This window comes from Polypterus senegalus, chromosome 6 (genome assembly GCF_016835505.1).
Source record: "Polypterus senegalus isolate Bchr_013 chromosome 6, ASM1683550v1, whole genome shotgun sequence".
Lineage (NCBI taxonomy): Eukaryota > Metazoa > Chordata > Cladistia > Polypteriformes > Polypteridae > Polypterus > Polypterus senegalus.
This window is the reverse complement of record NC_053159.1, coordinates 15053018-15079433: the sequence shown is the minus strand read 5'-3', so window position 1 is coordinate 15079433 and position 26416 is coordinate 15053018. Positions and strand designations below refer to the sequence as shown.

The 26416-nt window shown below is 37.5% G+C and overlaps 1 protein-coding gene across 5 annotated transcripts in view; it reads right to left on the bottom strand.

Moving 5' to 3' along the window:
• vps13d (vacuolar protein sorting 13 homolog D) overlaps nt 1-26416 on the bottom strand; it is a 192292-nt gene that overhangs the window by 49650 nt on the left and 116226 nt on the right. For 4 of the 5 annotated variants that reach the window (XM_039755421.1, XM_039755423.1, XM_039755422.1 and 1 more), the window contains 10 exons: nt 25337-25445; nt 24026-24183; nt 22741-22849; nt 21692-21871; nt 20790-20891; nt 20216-20365; nt 19634-19783; nt 14020-14116; nt 10286-10434; nt 4893-5027 (listed from right to left, as the gene is read on the bottom strand). In XM_039755421.1, the coding sequence (XP_039611355.1) occupies nt 4893-5027; nt 10286-10434; nt 14020-14116; nt 19634-19783; nt 20216-20365; nt 20790-20891; nt 21692-21871; nt 22741-22849; nt 24026-24183; nt 25337-25445 (1339 nt within the window). Of the gene's footprint in view, nt 1-4892; nt 5028-7087; nt 7406-10285; nt 10435-14019; nt 14117-19633; nt 19784-20215; nt 20366-20789; nt 20892-21691; nt 21872-22740; nt 22850-24025; nt 24184-25336; nt 25446-26416 lie in introns of those variants that run through there. The other variant, XM_039755425.1, reaches the window with a different exon arrangement.

Genomic DNA, 26416 nt, shown 5'->3' with positions numbered 1-26416 from the left:
AATCTGCATTTCTATTTGCACCAGCTCTGTATTTAGTAATTAGTATCATCTACATGTGTATTTTAACTGAGAATTGTTCACAGCACTCTGAGCTTACATATAATGAAGAGCGCTATACACAAAAATAAGTTGTTTAGTATTGAAACTAGAAACCTGCAATGGATCGTTCATATTAATAAAATAAAATAAAAAAAAACTCAAGGAGGCATACTTCACTTAAGCCTCATGCTCCTCACAAAATAAAAAGAACGAGAGATTTGTTTTGAAACCTTGCAAACTCTCCATTAATGTCTAAAAGTTATATTCTGCACCTATACTGAAGACAACTATATTGACTATTAATGATTTTTTTTTCATTATTTGAGGGGTACCCAATAAGTAAATGATTGGAGTCCTATCTGACTTTCAGATAACACACCAGAATTTATCAGGATTTCCAGTTTGAATTGGTTTAGCAAACTGATGAATAAAGCCAACTTCAAATTTTTTTTTTTTTTAATTTCCTATAATCTGGCACAGCATACTCCGCTGCATGATACTGTTGACCTCCCTGACTTATTTTGATAATATCTGCAGAGCTCAGTTCAACGATCAATTCAATTAAAACTGCACGAAGACTGAATAAAGGTTCAATTTCCTTAAAGGACTTAGTCTTGGAACACAACACACTTAAGAACTGCACTCCTACGTGTGACGTCTGTACCGGAGAAGTTAACAGTCATCAGCTTTCATTTGATAAGCAGATATTATTTGTGCCGTATTACATGGATAAGAATCTGCTGGAATACAGTACAGTTCTTTATAAAAATCGAAGATCTTTTGATAATCACATTTTGTTTTTTTCTGTTATTTAATAAAATATATGATAATGCCAGTAGAAGGCAAGTCGCAGAATTAATTAAGTGTGTTTTGATAACGCTGAAAAGAATGATGCTGTGCCGGGATCAGTTCATCAAAATCAAATCAAATCAAATCAAAATCTTTATTGTCATTGTAGCAATGAGACATTGTACAATGAAATTTTAGGTGCAATTTTCCAGTGCAAAAAATAAAATAAAAACAAAACAAAACACAATTACTCAAGTTAAAACTAAAATAAAAAGGGAATAAAATAAGTACCAAATAAAATAAGTACCAATAAGTATCAAGGCTGCAAGATAAAGATTGGGGGGAAAATGTCAATGGAGCATTTCAGATTTTTTCTGTGTCTTGTAAGAGAATTTATTATGCATTACTACCATTTGTGGCATAAAATCTGAGGCAATGTACAAACAATTCATTTTATTGGTATTTGCATAACACAATGTATTTCTTCTACATTACAACTTATATGTTAAGTTTATACATTAGTATTACAGCAGGTAGGCAAATACCAATTTGTCTGCAGAGCATTTGGGTTCATTTTGGCATTCCCAATGGAATAGTGAAGACAGACCTTAAATGGCACTGTTAAAATCAAGTAAAAGAGCACACTACAAACTTTGATTGCCTCTACCACTCCAGCTACCAGGAGGCTGACATAATGACTTTAGCATTCACTAACTGATGTAATAAAAGAGAAAGTGGAGAAGCAAGTAACCTGTGCTGAAATCACTTGTCACATTTGGCTGAACTTCAGAACTGTAGAAACCAAATCTCCTGCAGATGCTTTGTCTGCTCCCATCCTAACTGACAAATGGTCATTCCTGAGTGAGAAGTGTGGAAAAGGCAGCTAATATTCTTAAAATTGAAAAGTATCACTGGATATTCTTCCTATAGTTAACTAAATGTATGAATGTTTAAAAGCTTGTAAATAAACATGTTAACAGTCAACATATATCTCAGATAGATAGATAGATAGATAGATAGATAGATAGATAGATAGATAGATAGATAGATAGATAGATAGATAGATAGATAGATAGATAGATAGATAGATAGATAGATAGATAGATAGATAGAGTTAGGTCCATAAATATTTGGACAGAGACAACTTTTTTCTAACTTTGGTTCTGTACATTACCACAACGAATTTTAAATGAAACAACTCGATGCAGTTGACGTGCAGACTTTCAGCTTTAATTCAGTGGGTTGAACAAAACGATTTCATAAAAATGTGAGGCAACTAAAGCATTTTTTTTAACACAATCCCTTCATTTCAGGGGCTCAAAAGTAATTGGACAATTGACTCAAAGGCTATTTCATGGGCAGGTGTGTTCAAGTCCGTCGTTATGCCTTATCAATTAAGCAGATAAAAGGCCTGGAGTTGATTTGAGGTGTGGTGCTTGCATGTGGAAGATTTTGCTGTGAACAGACAACATGCGGTCAAAGGAGCTCTGCTTGCAGGTGAAAGAAGCCATCCTTAAGCTGCAAAAACAGAAAAAAACCCATCCGAGATATTGCTACAATATTACGAGTGGCAAAATCTACAGTTTGGTACATCCTGAGAAAGAAAGCAAGCACTGGTGAACTCAGCAACGCAAAAAGACCTGGACGTCCATGGAAGACAACAGTGGTGGATGATCGCAGAATCATTTCCATGGTGAAGAGAAACCCCTTCACAACAGCCAACCAAGTGAACAACACTCTCCAGGGGGTCGGCGTATTGATATCCAAGTCTACTATAAAGAGAAGACTGCATGAAAATAAATACAGAGGGTGCACTGCAAAGTGCAACCAACTCACAAGCCTCAAGAATAGAAAGGAACATCTATAAAAGCCAGCACAGTTCTGGAAAAACATTCTTTGCACTGATGAAACTAAGATCAACCTCTACCAGAATGATGGCAAGAAAAAAGTATGGAGAAGGCGTGGAACAGCTCATTATCCAAAGCATAGCACATCATCTGTAAAACACGGTGGAGGCAGGCAGTGTGATGGCTGCCAGTGGCACTGGGACACTCGTGTTTATTGATGATGTGACACAGGACAGAAGCAGCCGAATGAATTCTGAGGTGTTCAGAGACATACTGTCTGTTCAAATCCAACTAAATGACATCAAATTGATTGGGCGGCATTTCATGATACAGATGGACAATGACCCAAAACATACAGCCAAAGCAACCCAGGAGCATATTAAAGCAAAGAACTGGACAATTCTTGAATGGCTAAGTCAGTCACCTGATCTTAAGCCAATAGAACATGCATTTCACTTGTTGAAGACTAAACGTCGGACAGAAAGGCCCACAAACAAGCAGCAAGTGAAAGCCGCTGCAGTAAAGGCCTGGCAGAGCATTAAAAAAGAGAAAACCCAGCATCTGGTGATGTCCATGAGTTCAAGACTTCAGGCTGTCATTGCCAGCAAAGGGTTTTCAACCAAGTATTAGAAATGAACATTTTATTTCTAGTTATTTAATTTGTCCAATTACTTTTGAGCCCCTGAATTGAAGGGATTGTGTTAAAAAAATGCTTTAGTTGCCTCACATTTTTATTCAATCGTTTTGTTCAACCCACTGAATTAAAGCTGAAAGTCTGCACTTCAACTGCATTGGAGTTGTTTCATTTAAAATTCATTGTGGTAATGTGGAGAACCAAAATTAGAAAAAAGATGTCTCTGTCCAAATATTTACGGACCTAACTGCAGATAGGTAGGTAGGTAGTCTCATAATGCATATTCCAAATCCCCTTTTATATATAAAATAAAAAAATGAAGTGAAATGAGTCAAGTCAAGTAATTTTCTTGTTAGGTACAACACACTGATTCATTTTTGCCTACAAGGATATGGTTGTTCAACTTTAACTTGTATCATACTTAGTAATAATGCATAATTTAAATGCAATACTTTTAATGCAATATTTAAATACATAAATATATGTGACCTAACAACCTGCATAATATAATTTCACGCGTCTCTGGCAATTCATACCCTTAGGATTGAGTGGCATAACGACATTATAACTGGGCACAGCATGCACTGTGAGTTTGACTGGCATGCACACGTGTGACACAAATAGCAGGCAGTATGTGTCACTCAGCAATTTTCATACCATAGTGTATCAGTTAAAGTTTTGTTATAATGAGTTTAATGGCCTGGAGGAGTTACATATTGAGTGTTAAAAATAAAAAATATTAATGAAAACCTGCTACTGTCAACTATTTTAAAAAAACAATAGACTTACTGATAATAAACATGTGAGCTTGAAAGGCTTACAGCAAATGCCAACTGTATTGTGCCTTAATGGTATGGGTAACACTTCTGTTGCTATAGAAAATGCAGTAGCTATTTAACACTGGTTAGAGCTGATTGGCAAACAAGTACCTAATCCTGCTACTTAAACTAAATGTCACCTTTATAAAATATTAGTATATCTTAGTATTAGTATGAAAAGTTAATAAATGTCACCAAATATATTTGTCTTGAATGCACCAACAAAAGAGAAAAAGAGAAAGTGTGTAAACAAGAGCTGTGAAGGCAGAAAAGTTGTGCTGATTAAGATACTGATTCAAAACAAAATCAACCTAAAGTATACAAGAGAATAATAATACACAACTAGAGCCAACTTAATTTGATTCTCCTCTGTTAATGAATATTCTGAACTGACAGATAAAACACAATGTGGCTTCAGTGTCAGATTTCTGACTGATATTTGCATGCTTCTGTGTCATTCTCTGTTTAAAATCAACTGACACCTATTCAGATCAACAAACAAGAACACTTCTTGTCAACAAAACAGATTTTTTAATAAACTTTGATGATGCATCAAGATAAATGAAATGTGAAACTAAGAATAAATATTCAATAAGGAACTCGAAAGCAAGTCGACAGAATTGCCTTAGGACACTTATCCCTGCAAGCATTTTTCTAATATTCCACCTATCGGCTCACATTTTGTATAGTGTTTCCAACTCTAAATTATGTTAAAGTATGAAATTGATATTGAGAGGTCAAACAAAATGATCAGTCATATATTACCTCTCTAAAGTGCTTCAGGATATCATTGATTATTATCTCCTGGCTTTCATAAGGATGAACACGTGTATATGGATCCATGTTAATCACTGCATCTTCAAAACGAATGAGTGGGATGCCCAACATGCTCTTCAGCACCTATAAAAAAAAAAAAAGGCAAATGTGTCATCAGAATTGAAAAAGAAGTTGTTTTTAATAAAAAGGCCAGAAATTTGTCAAATAGCAGTATTTCAGAAATTTACTTTGGCTAAACAGCTGTCTTTAAAACCTAAGAGATTATTTTTTTCAAATGCACACAAATACAGAGTACATTATTTTTCTTCCACAGGCATTCTTCCACTCGTTAATATCTTCTATATGTTTATAAAGTACAGGATTTTTTTTTGCTGGAATAAATTTTCAGATCTGTTCTGAACAAAGGAATAGTAAAAAGCACTACAGAAATAGCGATGAATTTTTAACAACCTTTATTCTTCAAAACTGAACAGAAATGCCATTTTTTGGCCATGGGAAAGGTTACATTAGTTCATTCCACTTTTGCTGAACCTGTGAGCTGCTTGCGTTGGAAAGGAGAACTCTGCCATCTGCAGTCAGACTGGCAATTCTGCAGATTTATTTAAAAAACTGTCAACAGTATCGGCCAACTTTATTCTTCCAGCAGCAGAATGAAAAGTAATGCAGGTTGTTCTTTTGAATTTTTAAATAAATTTCGTAAATTTACAAATACTATTTTTTAAATGTTCTCTTTGCCCACAATCATCACTCTCTTGTACTGTGTTGCTTTCAGATTGATCTCCACATTCTATTCAATTACCTAAAGAGATTTCGATGAGATCATCTGTTTATTTCTGCCAGACACAATTAGAGGAAATACTAGAACACAGAAAAGAGGCCTGAACCTGTTTATATAAAAATGCATCATTAATATACAGGTATTAATTGGAGATGGTATGCTCCTGTTAATCAAAGATGAAACATTACTCCTTTAAAAACCAAAAGACATAGATTGGGTGACAATATAAAACAGGCGATTTTAAAAGGATAAACAAATCATTAATTTGATTAACAAAAAAAATAACATTCTCAAACCTAAATTTAACTATGTTGGCATTTTATGTTAATTGGTGATATCAAATTAGCCCCCGAATGGCAAAGCCTTGTGATGGACTGGGGTTTTTTCGCAGCTTTGTCCCCGATATGCAGGATTAAAATTCACCTCTCTAAGCTTGCTAGGACAGACTTCAGCTTCACCACAGTTTGGCTCAGTATAAAACAGGTTTAGAAAATGTATGAATGGATGATTTAAGTTAGTCTTATATTAAGTTGTGCCTATAACTTGTCTCTGCCCTAATGAAAATGTATAAGAATTAGCAAAGACATTACTGCAGGAGGAAATATGATCTGCAGGAGAAACTGATTTAACAAGAAAATCAAGAACATCGTAGACCCATTACAGTGTTTCTTGATCACCATGCCATAAGAAATACAAACATACAAAAATATATATTACTATAAAGGCATATGTGAAACAATATAACAAGTATTTGGATGAGGTATTTTGAACAGCTGTCTAATACTTATAAACCAAACTAGCTGCGTTACCTGGTTTTGCCAGGGAAATTTCATAACACAATGGGCAACAGTTGTTGTGCCATTGCTTAATCGAGTGTAGCATAGCAGTAGTATGTAACTAATTAAGTGCTTTTCTTTGTACAATATATGTATTGTCAATCCAAAAGACTAACATTATTGCCAGGCAGTATATTGTAGCTGTTAAGGCTTTGTAATTAGGATATCGGGCCCTGAAGCTGTGGGTTCAAATTCTGCAAATGACACCATGTGACCATGAGCAAGTCACTTGATTAAAAAAACAAAAGAAATTTAAGTAATTGCATCTCAGATGGTATCCACCAAATTGTAAGTAATAATAATAATAATAATAATAATAATAGATCACTGGAGCTGCTTACTTTTGAACATGCAATACACAATTATCCATGAGGAAAACATTCCTGCTTTACTAGCGACTTGGCTTTTGTTGATGGTCACTACAAAACAGAATTTTACACAATTTTCAATTCTTTTGAATGGAAACGGGTAATCAGCAGAAATAATGTAAAACCTAAGTATATATTATCATCATTATTAGATGCTTTTGATTTTACTTTTTTACGCTGTTCACACAAGCAGTTATTTCCTTTCTTATTTTTCGTCAGTTGCATTTAGTTCCCAATTAAAGTCTGCAGATCTGAATGTATATGCAAAGCAGTGCTTGAAATGGATATACAAAAGTGACAGTACCCTATGTGTTACACTGATGAGCAAGGAGCATTGAGCATTTACTAATTAAAAATTCAAATGGCACTGTCTAAGACAGACATTTCTCCCTTTGAGTTTGCAGCATCATGACTGAAGAGCGGGCGACTGGGAGATGATGTTCAGTTATCAACACCATGAGTGAGGGCTGAATGTCGATAGGGCCAGATGGATATGCATCAGAAAGTGCTGGTAGTTAACTGCAAAAAAAAAAACAGCTCTTGCAAACCATTGAGCTTTGAGTCTTCCTTGAGTTTAAACAATGTTTCCTTCTACATTTAAAAATTGGTCTCTATATTTCTTGTCCAGGACACCATCCTATTCATGTGGCCCACCAATTACTTCTGCTGTGTTCTTCATTTGATTAAAGCATGTTCTCAGTGCAAAGAGGATCACGTAAGTAAGCATAATATTAATAAATATCGACAAAAAAATTGATTGACAAAATACAAAAATACACAACTCCTAATATGGTTTTGTCTATAACATGACCAAATTTCAATCAAATCTTTCAAGGTATTTTTGAGATTTTGGGGTATTTTTTTTTTAGTTTAATTATTATCCTTAAATATTGATATATCAAAACATCCTTTCTTAGCAAATACCTAGTGTTATACAGTACATTTCCAAAGTGCAAAACTTCAGCTTTTTAACTAAACTAGATAGTGGTTTTGTTGATGAGTGAGTGTATTACATATTATATCAATCTATATTTTTATATATATACAGTATATATATATTTTTATATATATATATATATATATATATATATATATATACACATACACACACACATGTACACATAATATACATACATTATACATATCCCTGTATATACATGCATTGTGGAGACCAGCCTTGACACAGACAGGCAGACACCGATGGTTTAAAACACCAACACACGTTTATTTTCCATTTTATAGTTCACAGCACACAACCCACTGCCCCTGCACCACACAATCTCAAGTACGGGCTCTCAAAAGTCCTTTCTCTGCCACCTCCGCTCCTCTCCTCCGAGCTCTGTCCTCTTCCACCCAACTCCAGCTCCCTGATCGCCGGAAGGCAGTCAACTTTTATCCCCACCAGGTGATCCAGGTGCATCCAATGGACTTCCGGCAGCACTTCCTGGTGTGGCAGAAGTGCCACACGACCACTCGGAAGCAGTCCGGGTGACCCTGGAACTCCTCTCGCCAGCACTGGCTGATGTGGCGGAAGTGCTGGTTTCCAGGGCTCTTGGATTCTCCGGGTGCCCCACTGCGATGACCACGGACCCCAATAGGACTGCAGCAAGGCATTGAGGAGAAGGACTGGACTGTGGGTGATTGGTATGTGGTACTGCGTTGTGTGCACCACTGTAAATAGTGTAAATATGATGAATAAACGTGTGTTGGGTTGTAAACCATCGGTGTCTGCCTGTCTGTGTCTGGGCTGTTCCCCACAATATATATATATATAAATATATCATATTTACACTATTTACAGTGGTGCACACAACGCAGTACCACATACCAATCACCCACAGTCCAGTCCTTCTCCTCAATGCCTTGCTTCAGACTGCCTCCACTCCTCTCCTCCAGGCTTCATCCTCTTCCACTCGACTCTAGCTCTCGAATGGAGGGAGACGGCCCCTTTTATCCACACCCGGACATGCTCAAGGTGCCTCCCAATGATCTTCTGCTGGCACTCCCTGGTATGGCGGAAGTGCCGGCTGTGCACCCAGAGGCACTCCGAGTGTCTCTGGTTTTCTTCCCCCCAGCATTTCCAGGTGTGGCAGAAGTGCTGAGGGCCAGGACTCCTCAGACATCCGGGTGACCCCTGGTGGTGACCATGGGCCCCTAGAGGGTTGAGCTTCCATGCTCTGTTCCCGTGGTCCCCATACCAACAAGGGCGACTGCCCTCTCGTGGTCTGGAGGAGACATAATCCCTTCTTTTGTCCTTCTGGGTATCCCGACTGGGTATCCACCCCAGCCGCTCACCACATTGTATATACAGTATACATATACATACATACATGTATATATATATACATACATACATATATATATATATATATATATATATATATATATATATATATATATATACACACACACACATTTATATCTATATAGACATATATCACACACATATACTGTACATATATATATCTATATATATATCTCATACACACACTATATATCACACTCACACACACACACACGCACATATATATATGTGTGTGTGGGGGTGTGTGTGTGTGTGTGTGCATAGATCAAAGTGACTTCCTCTCACTTGTAAGGTTTATATTCACAATTTAAAGACTATATAAGCAAACTTGAATTTCCCCTTGGGATTAATAAAGTATCTATCTATCTATCTATCTATCTATCACAACATAGTAGTGAAGAAAATTATTTTTAGAAAAGAGAAGTATATGACTTAAACACATTACTATCAACTACTTTGCTGCTGCACTTACTCAAATTAATTTATAAAACACAACGGCTCAGTACAACTGCTAACATATTTCTACAAATGGAGCACTGGCACGTTAAGTGACTTGCTCAAGGCTATAATGTGGGCCTGAACCAGCATCTTTGTGGTTTACTGTCACTTATGTTCTAAATTAGTGTGTCTGTTGCTTGGAACGAATAAACCTCATTATTTTTATATGTCCTAAAATCCCTTTTATTTAGAAGAAAAAATGATCCTGTGGTGGCCAGAATGTGATTTACTAGCAGCACAAAATGCATCAGGCTTTTCACCAGATTTATTTTAAGGTGGCATCTCATGGTAAGTGCAATTTTAATCACCCCCTCCAACTTCCAGTGAAGTTACTGAAGCAGTAAATTGTAACACTAGACCTTCATTGAATACACAGATATTTGGAGAAAAGCAACCACTTTGTCTGTTATATTAGACTTTCACTAATGGTAGCTAAATATGAAAATCAAACGGTCAAGAGGTTGCATTTTGTCATTTAACAACACACTGCTTTTGTCTCTTGAAATTCAAAATATTTTCCAAATTCAAGAAAATGTCTTAAGTATTCCTCAGACTTTGTTAGTTACATAAAAAGTGAAATTATTGTCTTCTAGTACCTTGAGGTCAGGTGGAAGCTTGCTAGAAGTATACACACTCAGTTTAATCTGAGGCACACATATCTTTAAATTTTCAAAGTAATAACGCTTCATAGGTCCTCCCTGTTCACTAGGCTTCTCATACATATTTTCATCAAGATTCTCCATCTCTGAAAGAAAAAAACAAAAGAGCAATAAGTAAAATCCAAGACAAGTCTACTACTGTATAACATCTATTGTTGAATTAAAGAAAATTTAAAAACCCACAAAGCCTGTAAAGGAAAAGGGTAAAAATGTTTCACTTTCAAGCCAAATTAAAGGTTCTTGTAATATTTCTATGCAGGATTTAAAGTGATCTCAAATTAGCTCATTAATTCCCATAAGCTTACTTACAGCGGTGACTGGGGTTAATCAGAGTAAAAATGGGTTTAATTAGCTAAGGTGCCATTTAAAATGAGTGCTAAGGAATGTAAAGGAAGATATCACATATGCGAGAAGCCCAAGGCAAAGGACAAGTTAATAATTTACTAGAACAGGTCTATGAAGGAATAGTGCCTAATTATATGTCCTTTAGCAACAGACTAATGAATATATCTACTGATGTACTTGAACACATTAGCAGTTATATTACAAGTGGTCATCAGGTGATTTAGGTGATTAGACTTCTTTGTCCAGCCAACCAAGAGAGAGCTGATTAGATTCCAAGCTACGTAACACAGCCCATGGACTGCTCCTTTTAATTCACTGCAAAGTTAAGGTCGTTTCTGCTGCCTCTGATTGCTCTGATGGTTTTCTTCTTACAAGTACAGGATGTTTAACACATCACACAGAGGGACTAACTATAGCAACAACTCTGCAGCTCACTTCTATGGGCTAGCACTGTGCACACAATCCCTTACTGTGGAAGTAACCTACTAAATACTACTAATTGGCTCTCTTTCTTCCATAGCCCTCATGCCAGCTGCAACATCATCACCTGCCTTGTTGATTTAGACACAAAGGACAATGTCTGACCTTAATCTTGGTTATGGTGCTAGACTCTCAGAAATGTGAGTTGCCTCTCCAGGTCAGTTTTCAACTGACAGTCTGATGCACTAGCAAGGAGTTCCTTTGCCACCTCCAGCTTAAAGCAATGTGACATTGAATCTTAAAGAAATTTTTGTTTGTAATAAAATTTTTATTGCAGTTCATTAAGAAAAAAAGCAGTTGTAACCCTAGTCAGACAACAGCAGAGAAAACAAGAACAAAGCCACTCCCTAAAACCACTTCATAAAAGGGGACCCCCTTTTACAATTAACAGCCACTGATGCCTGTGCATACCAGTAAGAGATTCACAAAAGACACAGTAAGTTCTAAAGCAAAGACGAACTACAGAGACTAAGAATGTGAGGGATATCAGAAACAGCATTACCAAGGTCAGCAGCCTAAAAAGAAATTTTATGATAGGAGCCATGAACAGCAATTAGTGTGATCAAATCAAGATTGCAAAGAGCAACAGCAAGTGAGATATTAAAAAAAATAATGGAGACAGTATAAAGCCCTGTCCTCCACCTTCTGGAATAGGAGAGCTAGGTTGATGAAAATGAACTAGGGAGAAGTATAACATCTTGATCAAATTAATATACTGTAGTTATCACCAAAACCCACTGAATGTAAGACTTTCCAGAGAAAATTCCACTTCACGAAGTCAAAAGTGCCAGAAGAGCCGCATGTCTGGGGTAGGATGGGGTCTACATCTATAATATGTAGAAAGCAAGAATAGATAATACTAGTTTGATCCCAGGTGAATGAAGTCATAAATAGTCAGCTGCAGATTACATGCAAGAGTTGATCAGAGAGACTGGAAAACAGCTGAACCAGGACGTTGCAGAGTTGGCATATAATTGGTGCTAGTGGTTTCCAAAAGCCGAAAGGACTTCAGTAGGTAAACTATCAAAAGGCGTGAAATTCCAGAGCTTATATATATTATATATATATAGCCTCGCAGTTAGGAGACCCGGGTTCACTTCCAGGGTCCTCCCTGCGTGGAGTTTGCATGTTCTCCCCGTGTCTGCGTGGGTTTCCTGCAGGCGCTCCGGTTTCCCCCCACAATCCAAAGACTTGAAGGTTAGGTGGATTGGCGATTCTAAATTGGCCCTAGTGTGTGCTTGGTGTGTGGGTGTGTCCTGTGGTGGGTTGGCACCCTGCCCAGGATTGGTCCCTGCCTTGTGCCGTGTTGGCTGGGATTGGCTCCAGCAGACCCCCGTGACCCTGTGTTCGGATTCAGCTGGTTGGATAATGGATGGATATATATATATATATATATATATATATATATATATATATATATATATATATATTTTGACCATTCTCCCAGGAGAGCATTTGTGAGGTTAGGCCTGGCTCACAGTCTCCGCTGTAATTCATCCCAAAGATCTGTCTGGTTGAGGTCAGGGATCTCTCTGTGAAGGCCATGCCAAACTTACTCCTCCATTTCTTTATTAACATTGCTTTGTGCACTGGTGTGTGCGCAGTCATGTTGCCATCCCCAAGCTGTTCCCATAAAATTGGGAGCGTGAAATTGTCCAAACTGGCTCTGTATGCTGAAGCATTAAGAGTTCCTTTCACTGGAACCAAGGGGCCAAGTCCAACCCCTGAAAAACAACTCCATACCATAATCCCCCTCCACCAAACTTTATACTTGGCACAATGCAGTCAAGCAAGTACCATTCTCCTGGCAACCACCAAAACCAGACTTGTCCATCGGATTGTGTGTTTCGTCACTCCAGAGGACACGTCCCCACTGTTCTAGAGTCCAGTGGCGGGTGGGTGCTTTACAACACTGCATCTGAAACTTTGCATTGCACTTGGTGATGTAAGGCTTGGCTGCAGCTGCTTGGCCATGGAAACCCATTCCATGAAGCTCTCTCTCTACATTGCACTGTTCTTGAGCTTTTGGAGGTCTGTAGCTATTGACTCTGCAGAAAGTTGGTGACTTCTGCACACTATGCGCCTATGCATGCGCATCACTCTGTGATTTTATGTGGCCTACCACTTCTTGACTGAGTTGCTGTTGTTTCCATTTGCTTCCACTTTGTTATAATGCCACTTACAGCTGACCGTAGAAAATTTAGTAGTGAGGAAATTTCACGAATGAACTTACTGCACAGGTGGCATCCTATCACGGTACCATGTTTGAATTCACTGAGCTACTGAGAGTGACCCATTCTTTCACAAATGGCTGTAGAAGCCGTCTGCATGCCTAGTGGCTTGATTTTGTACACCTGTGGCCATGGAAGTGATTGGAACACCTGAAATCAATGATTTGGAGGGGTGTCCCAATACTTTTGGCAATATAGTGTATATCCAATTATTTATCTACTAATACAAGCCTAGGCCAAACTCCTGAATTTCATGGTAATAACCTACATTCGAGGAAATCTGATTTCCTTCCTCCTTACTCATTTATTCTAACAACACAATAAAAATATCTGAAAATTACTGGCAAGGATAGTCACCGTGCCATAAAACATCTTAACATGTAAAAGAAGATGATGTATAATTGGACTGGTAAGCAACAAATGAAGTATTGATTGTAATGCATCAATTGCATTAAACATCAGAAAGCAAAGACAAAAGGACAGTTTGTCATCTACTGCACATTTCTTCCTGAAGTTCTGGGGACTAGTTCACTGGTAATCCTTAAATGTATTTAGCATGATTCAGAATATAAATGGATGCATAAGCTGCAAATTAAAGAAGTCAAGTGAACATACCTGACAGAGACTGGCCATAGCCAAAGAAGCACAGCATCTTCAAAAGAAGTTTCTCTTCAATTTGCACTGTGAACCGCCTGGTTGTCAACATCAGGTGCTAAATGAAACAGAATTATAACTGCTGTTAATATGTCTTCACACAAACCTTCTCTGTCTCTGCAAAAAATTAGGATGGAATATGAAAAATACTACACTGCAATGGCTTGGGATAAAGTTCATGTATTTGTGGTGAAAACTGGTCAAGTTTTACTTCTAATACACTAAACCTCTCTCACAGTTGCAGGTAATGAAAGCTGCAGATCAGACCACAATAGCTTCTGGCTTTCCTTTCAACAAGTCAAACAAGTAGAAGCTAATAAATGTTAAAATAAAGCCATAACAGAATTCTTTATTTAGCTTGAAATTTGTTTTAGTTTTCAAAAATGATCTATGTGTATTTGTCTTATTGTGAATACTATTGGCCAGTGTCTACTCTATTCAATTTAAATCTTACAGATTATCTCCTGAAACATTACAATAAAGCAGCAAATTATAATTAGAAGACAGCAGTGTAAACAGGAAAATATTAATTAGCAGCATTTCATTTACACTGGAGGCTGTTTGTCACAACTAACCTTTCAACAAGCCAGTGATTTAGATGAGACAATGCACAGAAAACAGACACTGATTTACATTTTTGGCCTCAGTTTAATTCACATGCTTCACAAGAGTTTTGAGCCATTGTAATCTATATGGGTGTTTACCATTAATTACATCTTTTAACAAAATATTACAAAAAAAGTTTACAGTTTGGGCCTTTTGATTCCTCTATAGTCCATAATACATCCATTGATATTCTCAGAAAAAAACAAATAAAATATCCGCTGTTAAGAATTTCTGACATACCACAATCACCACAGGAACAAGGATCAGATTATCTAATTAAATGACTTGTTCCAATAAAAACATGTTACTAATGAGGAAACTGGTCGAAGAGTATGTTTCTAGCCAGTGCAACCCTCTTAAAACAGGCCTGTCCATCTCTTGTTTATTATAAGTCCCGGTTTCCCTCGAACGGGGACAGTAGGGCTACAGCAGCACAGGGTTCTACTGCAGGCTCAGTGTAGCTACAAATGTTCAACTTGACTACAACAAAAACTCACAGGCAATGTGGCCTCCTTGAAGGTGAAATTGCCCACTGCTGCAAGTATTATTTGCATAACAGAACAGGGATAAAAACTCACTAATTGTCAATCCGTACAAGGAGCCCAATGATAAGAAGCAATCTACTTCTGATGACAGAATATGTAATGGCACACAATCGCAAATATTCATAGTACGCAGGCAGAGATTGCTGTTTATCACTTTAACTCTTTCAGGGCTGATGTCGACTTTTGTCAAAAGGAGAAGTTGACGATGGTAATCGACTGTAAACTGTGACAAAATCAACCATTATGTTTTAGTTGGACTCTCGTTGCTAGAAGGACAGTTAGATTCATTGATTTGACCGAGATTTCCTGCACTCGTGTGAGTAGCAAGGCGCAAACAACGGCAAAAATGGCACTGACATCTGGCAAGATGTCAAAGCGAATGCATAAAGCAAAAACACTCCGTGGACGGCATTTTGCCTATCATCTCTGAACTAGACTATGACATGAATGAATCAGATTTTGATACAAGTTATTGAAAACGAATGTGAGGTTCCAGCTGATTGGTCCCCAGCTAATCGTTGTACTGACAATGTTCGCCAGGGAGGACTGCCACTTAACAATGATAAGAGGTATAAACCAGATTGCAATGCACAGCGACCGTGTCCCAGCCATGCAAAGAGAGTCTAGCAGCAAGCCTGACACATATTCTTGGGAACTGGCAGCCACAGCATGCAGCAACAGATGTTTTATGTTGATTCCTGTGTGAATCCATTGTTTTTCAGAAACAGTTTTTTTGGAAAAAAAATTCAGCCCTCAAAGAGTTAATCAGTCAGTTCAATGTTTTTGCAAACATGACAGCATCCCTCTATCATCGTATACAAACAGACCGAACAGGAGGAAGTACATATCAAAATATCTGAAAATGAAGAAAACAAACACAGAAAAGGGTGTCATCTCATTCGTTTTTAATTTCCCTATTGCACATAAATAAGATGGGTGCTTTACTCGACTCTTTGTCAATTAAGAGAGGCTTTTCATTAAAGATTAGCTGTGCTTGTCTACTGAAGGGCCAAAAGATGCTTTTTATGCTGGTATACATAACAAAAGGTTAGTAGTTCAGGATCTGAACAAGATTTAAGACAGAAGCCGGACAGTCCTGGAGATAAGGATATATGAAGCAGTTTGCCAGAGTTCCTCATACCAGATGAAACCATAAGGAGTGTGAGAAAAGAATTTGGAAGCTGCGCAGTGTTCAAATGAAGCAGGAACAAAAGAGCTCATTCACCCAAAGACACACTTTTTAAATATAGTGTTTACCATTACATTTTTTAATTGTGCACAACAGACAACTAGACCATACTCTATAATATTTATGGACTTAAACTTTTTCAGTAAGAACACTGGGGAACAAAATGTACCCTGAACAATTCACCAGTGTTACTGATTTATGGCCCATTCAGTAAGAAACCAGAAAAAAAAAAAGTTCACATCAGTGTAACTCAAGAACTGCTTAATTTCAAACTTCTATTTTATTCTCAACTGCCAGTTTTGCACAACTTTAACAGTGGGTTAAGCAAGGTCAAAAAATGAATGGACAGATATTCACTTCGTGTCAAATTACAAACATAAACAGTTCAAGCTATTTAGCACCTTTACTATTTTATCTAACAAAATGTAGTTTTCTATTTCAGGGGTTTCATAACTACAGCATTTACAGATATTTTAAGGTTTGGTATTTCAGTCCTGAAACTGAAATAGGCTGAGAAAAGGAATATGTTTTAGGGTTTAAATGCATTGCAATGCACAAAAATGTTAGTACATAATATAGGTGGTTAGCTTTAAAAATGTATAAAATGATACATGCTATTTGTGTCATCTGTGTATAAAGAATGCAATCAATGTTTAGTCAGGTGTAAAATGCTCAACCAGTCTGACAGCAACTGTATGTTCTCTGTCAAGTTAATTCTTTCCTTCCATATTACTGTATATTGTGAAATGCCTTAAAGAGGACATTACTAAAGTGAGGAATTGTAGCTGACTCATAAAGAGATATCTTATATGACCAAAAGTTTAAGGAAACCTGTATGAGCTTGTTGGACATCCCATTTCCAAAACCATAGACATTAATATAAAGTTGTTATAACAGCCTCCATCCTTTGGGAATACATACATATTCAGTACTTATTACTCCATAAAACACATTTCCACTGCTTCAGAGTCCAACGGCAGTGCGCTTTACACCACTCCAGTTTGTCTGGCATTGCCCATCATCATATTATGCTTGTGTGCATCTGCGCGGTCATGAAAACCCATTTTATGAAGCTTCCAATGCACAATTCTTGTGCTGATGTTACTTCCATGGGCAGTTTGGAACTCTGCAATGAGTGACACAACAGAGGATAACTGATTTCTATGCACCATACACTTTGTGGTCCCTCTCTAATGAGATTGTGTGGTCTACCACTTGGCGGCTGAGCTGTTGTTACTCCTAAATTCTTCCACTTCAAAATAATGCGACTTATAGCTGATAAGGAGCAGATCTAGCAGAGCAGAAATGTCACATACTGACTTTTGGGCAAAGGTGGCATCCTATGACAAAGACAAAAAATCACTGAGATCTTCAGTGGGACCCATTCCATTGTCTGTCTATGTTCTGTAATTTGAAGGAGTGTTCACATACTTTTGGCCATATAGTGTACCAATGATCCACATTAATATTCCTAACTGTTCCCTTGGACTATATAATGAAATGTACACTTTAATGTTATATGCATTATATTCTAAGAGTAAAAAGATCTGAATATTTGGCTTGGCCTTCATACAATTACAATACAATTATTCGTTATGACACTCAGTGGACTGCTACATACTACAGCAGCTAAAAAGTAAAGCCATTCATTCATTCATTTTTCAAACTCATTCATTCCAACGAAGATCCATGGTAAGTTTAAACCAATAATACCTATCATCTTTTACAAATTCTACAAGACACTGTATAAGAAACTGTTGGAAAACTAAACTATCACAAATTAGTTATTAGAATTAAAACATTGCCAATAACATGGAAATAAAACTATCCAAAAATTTATATAAAGTTATACGTATAAATAATGAACAACTTTTACTATAAAGATTTCAGTTTCAAATAGTACAGAACAACAATAAGGAAACTGGATATTTTGCAGAGCAACAAATTCTTACAAATTTGAAGATAATATATATATATATATATATATATATATATATATATATATATATATATATATATATATATATATATATATATATATATATATATAAAGAAAGAAAGAAAGAAAGAGCTATGGAAATAAAACAGGATATACTAATTTATAAAACAGAGTTATACTTGGGTAGATCCAAGTATCAGAAATGCTTAGTAAATAATACAGCAGCCACACTCTTGCAGAATTGTAGCTTAGGCCGTTAAACCTTAACCTATGCTGTTTTTAAATGCATTGCAGAAGATTTTGCAATAAATATTAGCTTGTATGTTAATTTTTACTAATTGATGCATTTCTATAAAACAATTTAACCAACTTCTCAAATACACAGATTATTAAGTACAAATTCCTAGACTTCATTTGAATGTACCATAACCAGTGTTTTTTATCAATACAGTAATCCCTCGCTATATCGCGCTTCGACTTTCGCGGCTTCACTCTATCGCGGATTTTAAATGGAAGCATATCTAAAGATATATCACGGATTTTTCGCTGGTTCGCGGATTTCTGCGGACAATGGGTCTTTTAATTTAAAGTACATGCTTCCTCAGTTTGTTTGCCCAGTTGATTTCATACAAGGGACGCTATTGGCGGATGGCTTAGAAGCTACCCAATCAGAGCATGTATTACATATTAACTAAAACTCCTCAATGATATGCTTCCCGAGCGGTGCTTGATTGTTTGCTTTTCTCTGTCTCTCTCAGTCTCTCTGCCTGACGGAGGGGGTGTGAGTAGAGGGGCTGTTTGCACAGAGGACACGGACGCTCCTCTACAAAATGCCACTTTATCGCGGTGCTTCGGCATACTTAAAAGCATGTATTGATTTTTTGATTGTTTGCTTTTATCTCGCGCTCTCTCTGGCATTCTCTGCTCCTGACGGTGCTCCTTTGAAGAGAAGATATGTTTGCATTCTTTTAACTGTGATAAAGAACTGCCATCTCTGTCTTGTCATGGAGCACAGTTTAAACTTTTGACTAAAGGGTGTTATTTCATGTCTAGAGGGCTCTAATAATGTTAACAGTGTGGGAGAGTTTATAAGGGCTTAAAATATATAAAAATAACCATACAAACATATGGTTTCTACTTCGCGGATTTTCACCTATCGCGGGGGGGTCTGGAACGCAACCCCCCCGTGATCGAGGAGGGATTACTGTATATAAAGTTCCTCTTTACCAACTGCTTGTGTACTACCATTAAATTAAGTACATCAAAAAACATATGGTGTGACTGGGAATTAACTACCTTGAAGAGCTCAGTTAACAGGAGACTGCTTGGGATTTTCATAGTGTTGAGCTGAAGAGCAGGACCAGTTTCTGGAACACCACTTTCGACGCTATTTGGAGTAACACAGAGCACCACTGGCTGGGTTGTTCCGAGCAGCTGGTTGTCCACCTAAGAGAATGCAACATAAAAATCAAGGATTATTTAGAATATTTAATGGTTGGATCTCTGCAATGTAGTTCCACAGTAGGCACAGTGATGAAGTGGGTAAGGCAAAAGACTTTAGACCACACAAACGCTGGTTCAACTCCCACCTCTGACTTACTGTGACAGCTTGATCCCCTTAATCTGCTTCCATTGAAATTGTAAAAAAATAAATATATGTAAACAGCTATAATGAATACTGATCTTGTAAGGTGTTTAGATAAAGGTATCAGCCAAATATACAAGAACATTGCAGGGCCTCTTAGTTACATTGCCTGTAATCAATGCTTTACAGTATTTATTACAAGATGCAAAAATTTACAAAATAAACAAAAAGCTTGCATAAAAAGGTTTTGAGATTTATGCACAATGTTTCAATTCAATAGATGTTTAGTTTACCTGGATCCCACCAATATTGAGTTCTAGGACCTGACTAGTAGCGGTTTTGGTGAAGTGTACATCAATTCCAGAAAGAGTGGCAAAGATGAGCTCCTCTGGGACTTTGTTGACTAATGATATTCCCAATCCTTCCTCCAAGTTCACCAACACCTAAAAGAGGAACATGTTATTTTAGACGTTAGGACTACAGAACCTTTCACACTAGCACTCTAAAAACTACATTCCATTCCCCCTTTTACCCACAAGTGCTAATATTAATAGAACATTAATTTATTTAACACTTAATTTTGAAGGAATAATTCTTCTTAGGGTCAACTACTTAAGTACACTAACAATACAAAGTAAATTCCCCGTAACCCAAGTAGGCATTTTTACAATACATGGACTTACAAGCTGGGTTGTAACAAGAGTTTTTGTGAGTGCTGGTGTGGATATGGTTTATGATGACAGCAGTTTCCTTTCTTTGCAACATTTTGTTTAAATTTAAATTACAGTTGCACAGTAAACCATTTCTCAAATAGGATTTTAAAATTAATTAAGTCCACTAGATGGAGAAAAAAGTTGAATGTAATACCTCAAATTCCTCTTCTGCCTTTTTCACCTTGTTTTCTCCCCAGTTCTCATCTTCCTGACTTGGAGATAAACGGTTAGGTCTTCGCTGATTCATATCTGTTATCTGCAAAGGTATTAATAGAGATGTTGAATGATGGTGACGGCACTAAGTCCACTGAGCACTCCTAGGAGACATTTCTGATACAACCATTACTTCTGAGAACTTGTGTAAATAATGACATTTTAAAGCATATCTGTACTTTATACTTCAGGATTTTACATAACTTTTAAGGTGACACCCCAAGACTGTTCTGCCACTGCGCACCTCTCTTGTTTGTTTAGCAAACGGTTAATGAGATGAAAGGGCACGGCCATGCACACAAACATAGCAATACTGTCCAGAAACCCCTACTTTCAAATATTAGAAACCAATGCCAACTGAGATGACCATCTTATGGCATTTGGCTTTGAAAGCAAGAAAGCATTAGGCAGTAATGACAGTTGAGATTCAATCCATTGAGTAGTGAGCGTACTTCAACCCATGGATCCCTAGGTGTTATTGAGCTAAGGTAAGGTAACACAGAACTGAATAAAGGAGATGCCATTTTATAAAATTTGCAGTGACTGTCAGATAACTCTATGTGGGGTGTGTGTCTTGAGTTAACATATTTGGCCACACAGAATAATGGATTAAATTTGTATAACTGGTGGAGTTGCAGGCAATTTCTGCTTTGATGAGCCAAGCCCTACAAGTTGGTATCTAAACAAATGCTTAAGTAATTAATCAAGTCTTTTAACACGGAAACATTAAATATGGTTTCTTGTTTTCTTTCATTCAACCATCTTAGTTACATATATACAGAAAAGATCGAAACTTTTGAATAGATAATAGGTCAGTGTCATACACTGGCTTATTTCACTAACCTGCAAGACTCGAGTGGGCCCATCAGGCAGCACTTGCACTGTTAAAATGCCTGAGCCAGGACGCATCTTCTGGTTAATAAAATTCTGTTCAGGTGGAATAATAGCATCTAAACCTCCATTTGGGTCTGGACCTAGAACAACTTCAGCTCCATCAACCAACCCTGAGATACCACCTTTAACCTATTAAGTGATACAGCAAGAGAGAGTGAGAAATAAAGAGATACAGATAACAATAGACAAGACAAGCAAAAAAGTAAAGAGGCTTGCATACTTATGAGTAATGAAATGCTCCTCTAACCATTTCTTGCAATATTCAGAAATTGGGAAAAGTAACTTTAAGCTGGTTTATACTACAGCAAATTTAACTTATTGAATACACTAACTCAAAATTCAGTTCTATTAGGGAAAACAGGAAATACAGCTATTGTTCTTGTCATACAGAGAAACACAAATACTGTACATTAAATAAGTTACCAGGTAGCATAGTTGACAGTAAAAGTTTCTTGATCTGAACTTGATATTTTTTATTAGTGGAGTGAATAGGAACTGACAATTTACTCTGTGTGAATAACTTGCTCTCATTAAAATATCTCCAGTTCTGTTAGAAAGTGAGTCTCTGTGTTTACCACTGTTCTAGTTTGCTGTTTTTGCTTTTTCTCATTAAAGTCTATTAATAAAAGCCCAATTAATACCTAAATTACTTTCCTAAGAAGCATTCTTACTTTTTTGTCTGTAATTACTGCAAACTGAGCCATAACAGCATGCCTAATACTACAATGAAATAAAGCAAAAGGTGTGGAAAAACCCTGTATATTTCAACGAGAATTAAGTGCTAATAACAATCAAGTGGTCAGCTGGCACTTTCGCATTTAATTTGTAAATCTCTTATGTACACCTAAACAACATGGCAAAATTTAAGTAATATGCACAATAATCTTATACAAATTTCAAACACAAGAATAGATCAGTGAAAGATTAAAACAAGTGAAAATTTGATATGTATAGGCTATTATTCAAAAAAGTAGACAGAAGTCATAAAGGTACATCACCTGCACTACTAGACGAGGAAGGCCACAAGTCAGTTTTCCAGAGCTGAAGTGCCAGGTTTGAGTTGTGCTCCGCCGGCGATCTGGCTTTCTCAGCATTAAAGGCTCATAACTTAAAAGTGTAACAAAAAAAAAGTCAGTTCTTAAGTCTAATTAAATGCACAGCTCATGGAGACTAGGTTTGAATCCTTGCCCAATCACTACTTGCGTATTTTCATGTCTTCCCTGTGTCTATGTCTTTTATGTCATTTTTTTTCCTAAGGGTACTCCACAATTCCTGCCAAACCACAAAACATATTAATTAAATTCATTGTTCACCCTGTACGTGTGAGTTTATACCTTGCAGCAGAATGTTATCCCTTTATAAGGTTGGTTTTAGCCTTGTACCCAGAACACTGCAATTGTGCTTAAGGGAGTTAAAAATGGCTGGAATATAACCTAGTCAAGTCGGGGAGCATGCACTGGTACAATGCGTTGCCACACCTACTACACGGCGAAACAACTCAAGATCCCGGTTTGCAACCCCCCAGGCAGACAAGCGGTCCAGTCCCACTCTCCGGATATGACCCTCCATCTGCCACAGCCAGGTATTACGTGGGCAACCCCTTGGCCTGGTCCAGCCACTCGGGTCCACAACAATGAGGATCTTACGAGCCGGATCTCTCTCAGGGAAACGCACCACATGGCCATAGTGCAGTAACTGACGCTCCCTCACAATGCAGGTAATGAGCCTCATTCGGGACTCCATGAGCAACCGCTCATTCGACACAAAGTCAAACCAACGGTACCCAAGTATTTTCCGGCGAGACACAGTACCAAAGGAGTCCAGTCTTCGTCTCAGGGCACTGGTTAGTGTCCTAGTCTCACAACCATATAACAAGACAGGAAGCACCAGGACTCTAAAGACTTGGACCTTTGTACTTTTTGCAGCGATATCAGGAGCGCCACACACACAATGCCAGCAACCTCATGAACTCCCCATGCTCTCCCAGTCCGTCTACTGACTTCATAGGAAGAGTCAACAGAGACATGAATGTCACTGCCAAGGTAAGTAAACCTCTCAACAAGGTCAACAAGTATAACCTAGATCTCATTCATTTCTGTTATTCTGTTATCACTGCTAATTAGCTAAAGCTACTGACTTCATTTTCATTTGTTACAGAAAATCTTACTGTCAGGGCTAAGAAAGAAAAAAAGAAAGCTTTAAACAGATGTTGCACAAACTTCATACTTAGGATGAATGCACATAAAGAATCCAAAAATTGAGCAGCCAAATATAAAGTTAAACCTGTTGTCTGTGACAGCTGCCAGTCCTGCAATGTCAAGTACAAAGGTTGACTCTTGAGGCCTAGGCTGGGCAGGCTTGCTCTGTGGAGGCGAAGATCCTTCATGGCATAACATTCCAGTAACAGTCATCCGCCAAAGTTGGGACCGCTTCCCTGGTTCCTTACAAGAAAGGTTTCAAGGAAAATATTAAATAGATTATAAAGCACAGCAATAAAAAAAAATAAACAGAAAGTCAACCATCAGGACTGATTAAATATAAATGATCTACTGTAACTTTCAAAGCTATTACTATACATCTTCCCAAGTATATGGCAGCATTGAGATGTTGTTTAAATATTGCACACCCCCATATTAAGCATTAGATATCAATGTTTCCTTCAATTCCTTCTACTAAATTATGAGAAAAATAATAAATCTTCATGGGTGGCATCAGAGATGCAATGACTAGTGCTACTGTCTCACAGATCCAGCATTATAATTTTAAAATTGAAAACCAGTTGCTGTCTTTCTGCAGTTATCATGTTCTCCCCAATGAGGTGCAGGATTTCCTCCTTTGTCCCAAAAGGTAGGCAGGTTAGGTTCACTGAAAAGTGTAAAACTGAATCCCATATTAGCATGGGTCTATGAATGTGACAGACCTACCAAGGGCTCACTCCTGTCTTCTAAGGACAGACTCCCCTTGACAAAGAACTGCACTAACCTGGTTTGAAAATATTAGGTTAGAATACAGGTGGTGCAGTGGTGCCACTGCTGCCTTGAAACAAGAAGACTCGGATTTAAGTCTGTGTGGAGTTTACATGTTCTACCTGTGTTCAAATGAGCTTCCTCCAGGTGCTCTGGTTCCCTCTCACAGTCCAAAGACATGCTGGACAGGCGGACTGGCAATGTTAAATTGTCTGCTATTCTGTGTGTGTTGACCCTGAACGTGTTGTCACTCTGTGCAGGGATTGTTCCTGCCTTGGGGCCGGTGTTTGCTGGGATAAGCTCCAGCTTCCTGGCGATCCTGCTCTGAATAAGCAGGTTTAGAAGATGGATGGCAGGTTGTTAAAATACCTCAAATTTTACATAATCCTACAATCACTTATTGTGGTAGGTGCCATGTAGCATGTATAAGTAAAACTCAGTTTATGGCAACAATAACTTTCTCTGTTTAATATTTGTTGAACTGATTAAATTTTACTTTAAGTTAGAGGATCTTCTTTCATAAAATTCAGTATCATTGCTTTATAAAATAATACAATGTTATATAATCCAGATTAAACAGTGATTTTAAGAGTAAACATGTGACATACTAAAGAATAATTGAGCATACCTTTTTTTTCAGAATAACTCTTAAGGTCTTTGGTTCTACATCCAGGACTAACTCAGAACACAAAGGTCCTCTTTTGGCAGTCGCTGTTCTCTGGTTTAGCTCCTCATTGCTATAAAAAATAGCTTTTATTAATTTTAAAAGTAAAGGGTTAAACTGACTAAAGTTAAAAAAAAAACAAAGTCTACTGTACATTGTTTATGAACTTCAGCATTAGTTATCAATAAAAGACCTAAAGTGACAAAGCCAGGGTTTCACTTGGCAATACATGCGCAGAGTAAGGAAATTTGAATCCACGGAAAGTAGTTACAGTGATCCCTCGCTATATCGCGCTTCGACTTTCGCGGCTTCACTCCATCGCGGATTTTAAATGTAAGCATATCTAAGTATATATCACGGATTTTTCGCTGGTTCGCGGATTTCTGAGGACAGTGGGTCTTTTAATTTAAAGTACATGCTTCCTCAGTTTGTTTGCCCAGTTGATTTCATACAAGGGACGCTATTGGTGGATGGCTTAGAAGCTACCCAATCAGAGCATGTATTACGTATTAAATAAAACTCCTCAATGATATACGATGTGCTTCCTGAGCGGTGCTTGATTGTTTGCTTTTCTCTGTCTCTCTCACTCTCTCTGACTTTCTCTGCGCCTGATGGAGGGGGTGTGAGCAGAGGGGCTGTTTGCACAGTGGCTGTTTGCTTAGAAGATACGGACGCTACTCTAAAAATGCTGATAGACTACCTTCACATTGCTCCCTTCTTTGCAGCTGCTGCATCGCACTGCGCATACTTAAAAGCTCAATATCACGTATTGATTTTTTAATTGTTTGCTTTTCTGTCTCTCTCTCACTGACATTCTTTGCTCCTGACGGCGCTCCTTTGAAGAGAAGATATGTTTGCATTCTTTTAATTGTGAGAAAGAACTGTCATCTCTGTCTTGTCATGGAGCACAGTTTAAACTTTTGACTAAAGGGTGTTATTTCATGTCTAGAGGGTTCTAATAATATTAACAGTGTGGGAGAGTTTATAAGGGCTTAAAATATATAAAAATAACCATACAAACATATGGTTTCTACTTCGCGGATT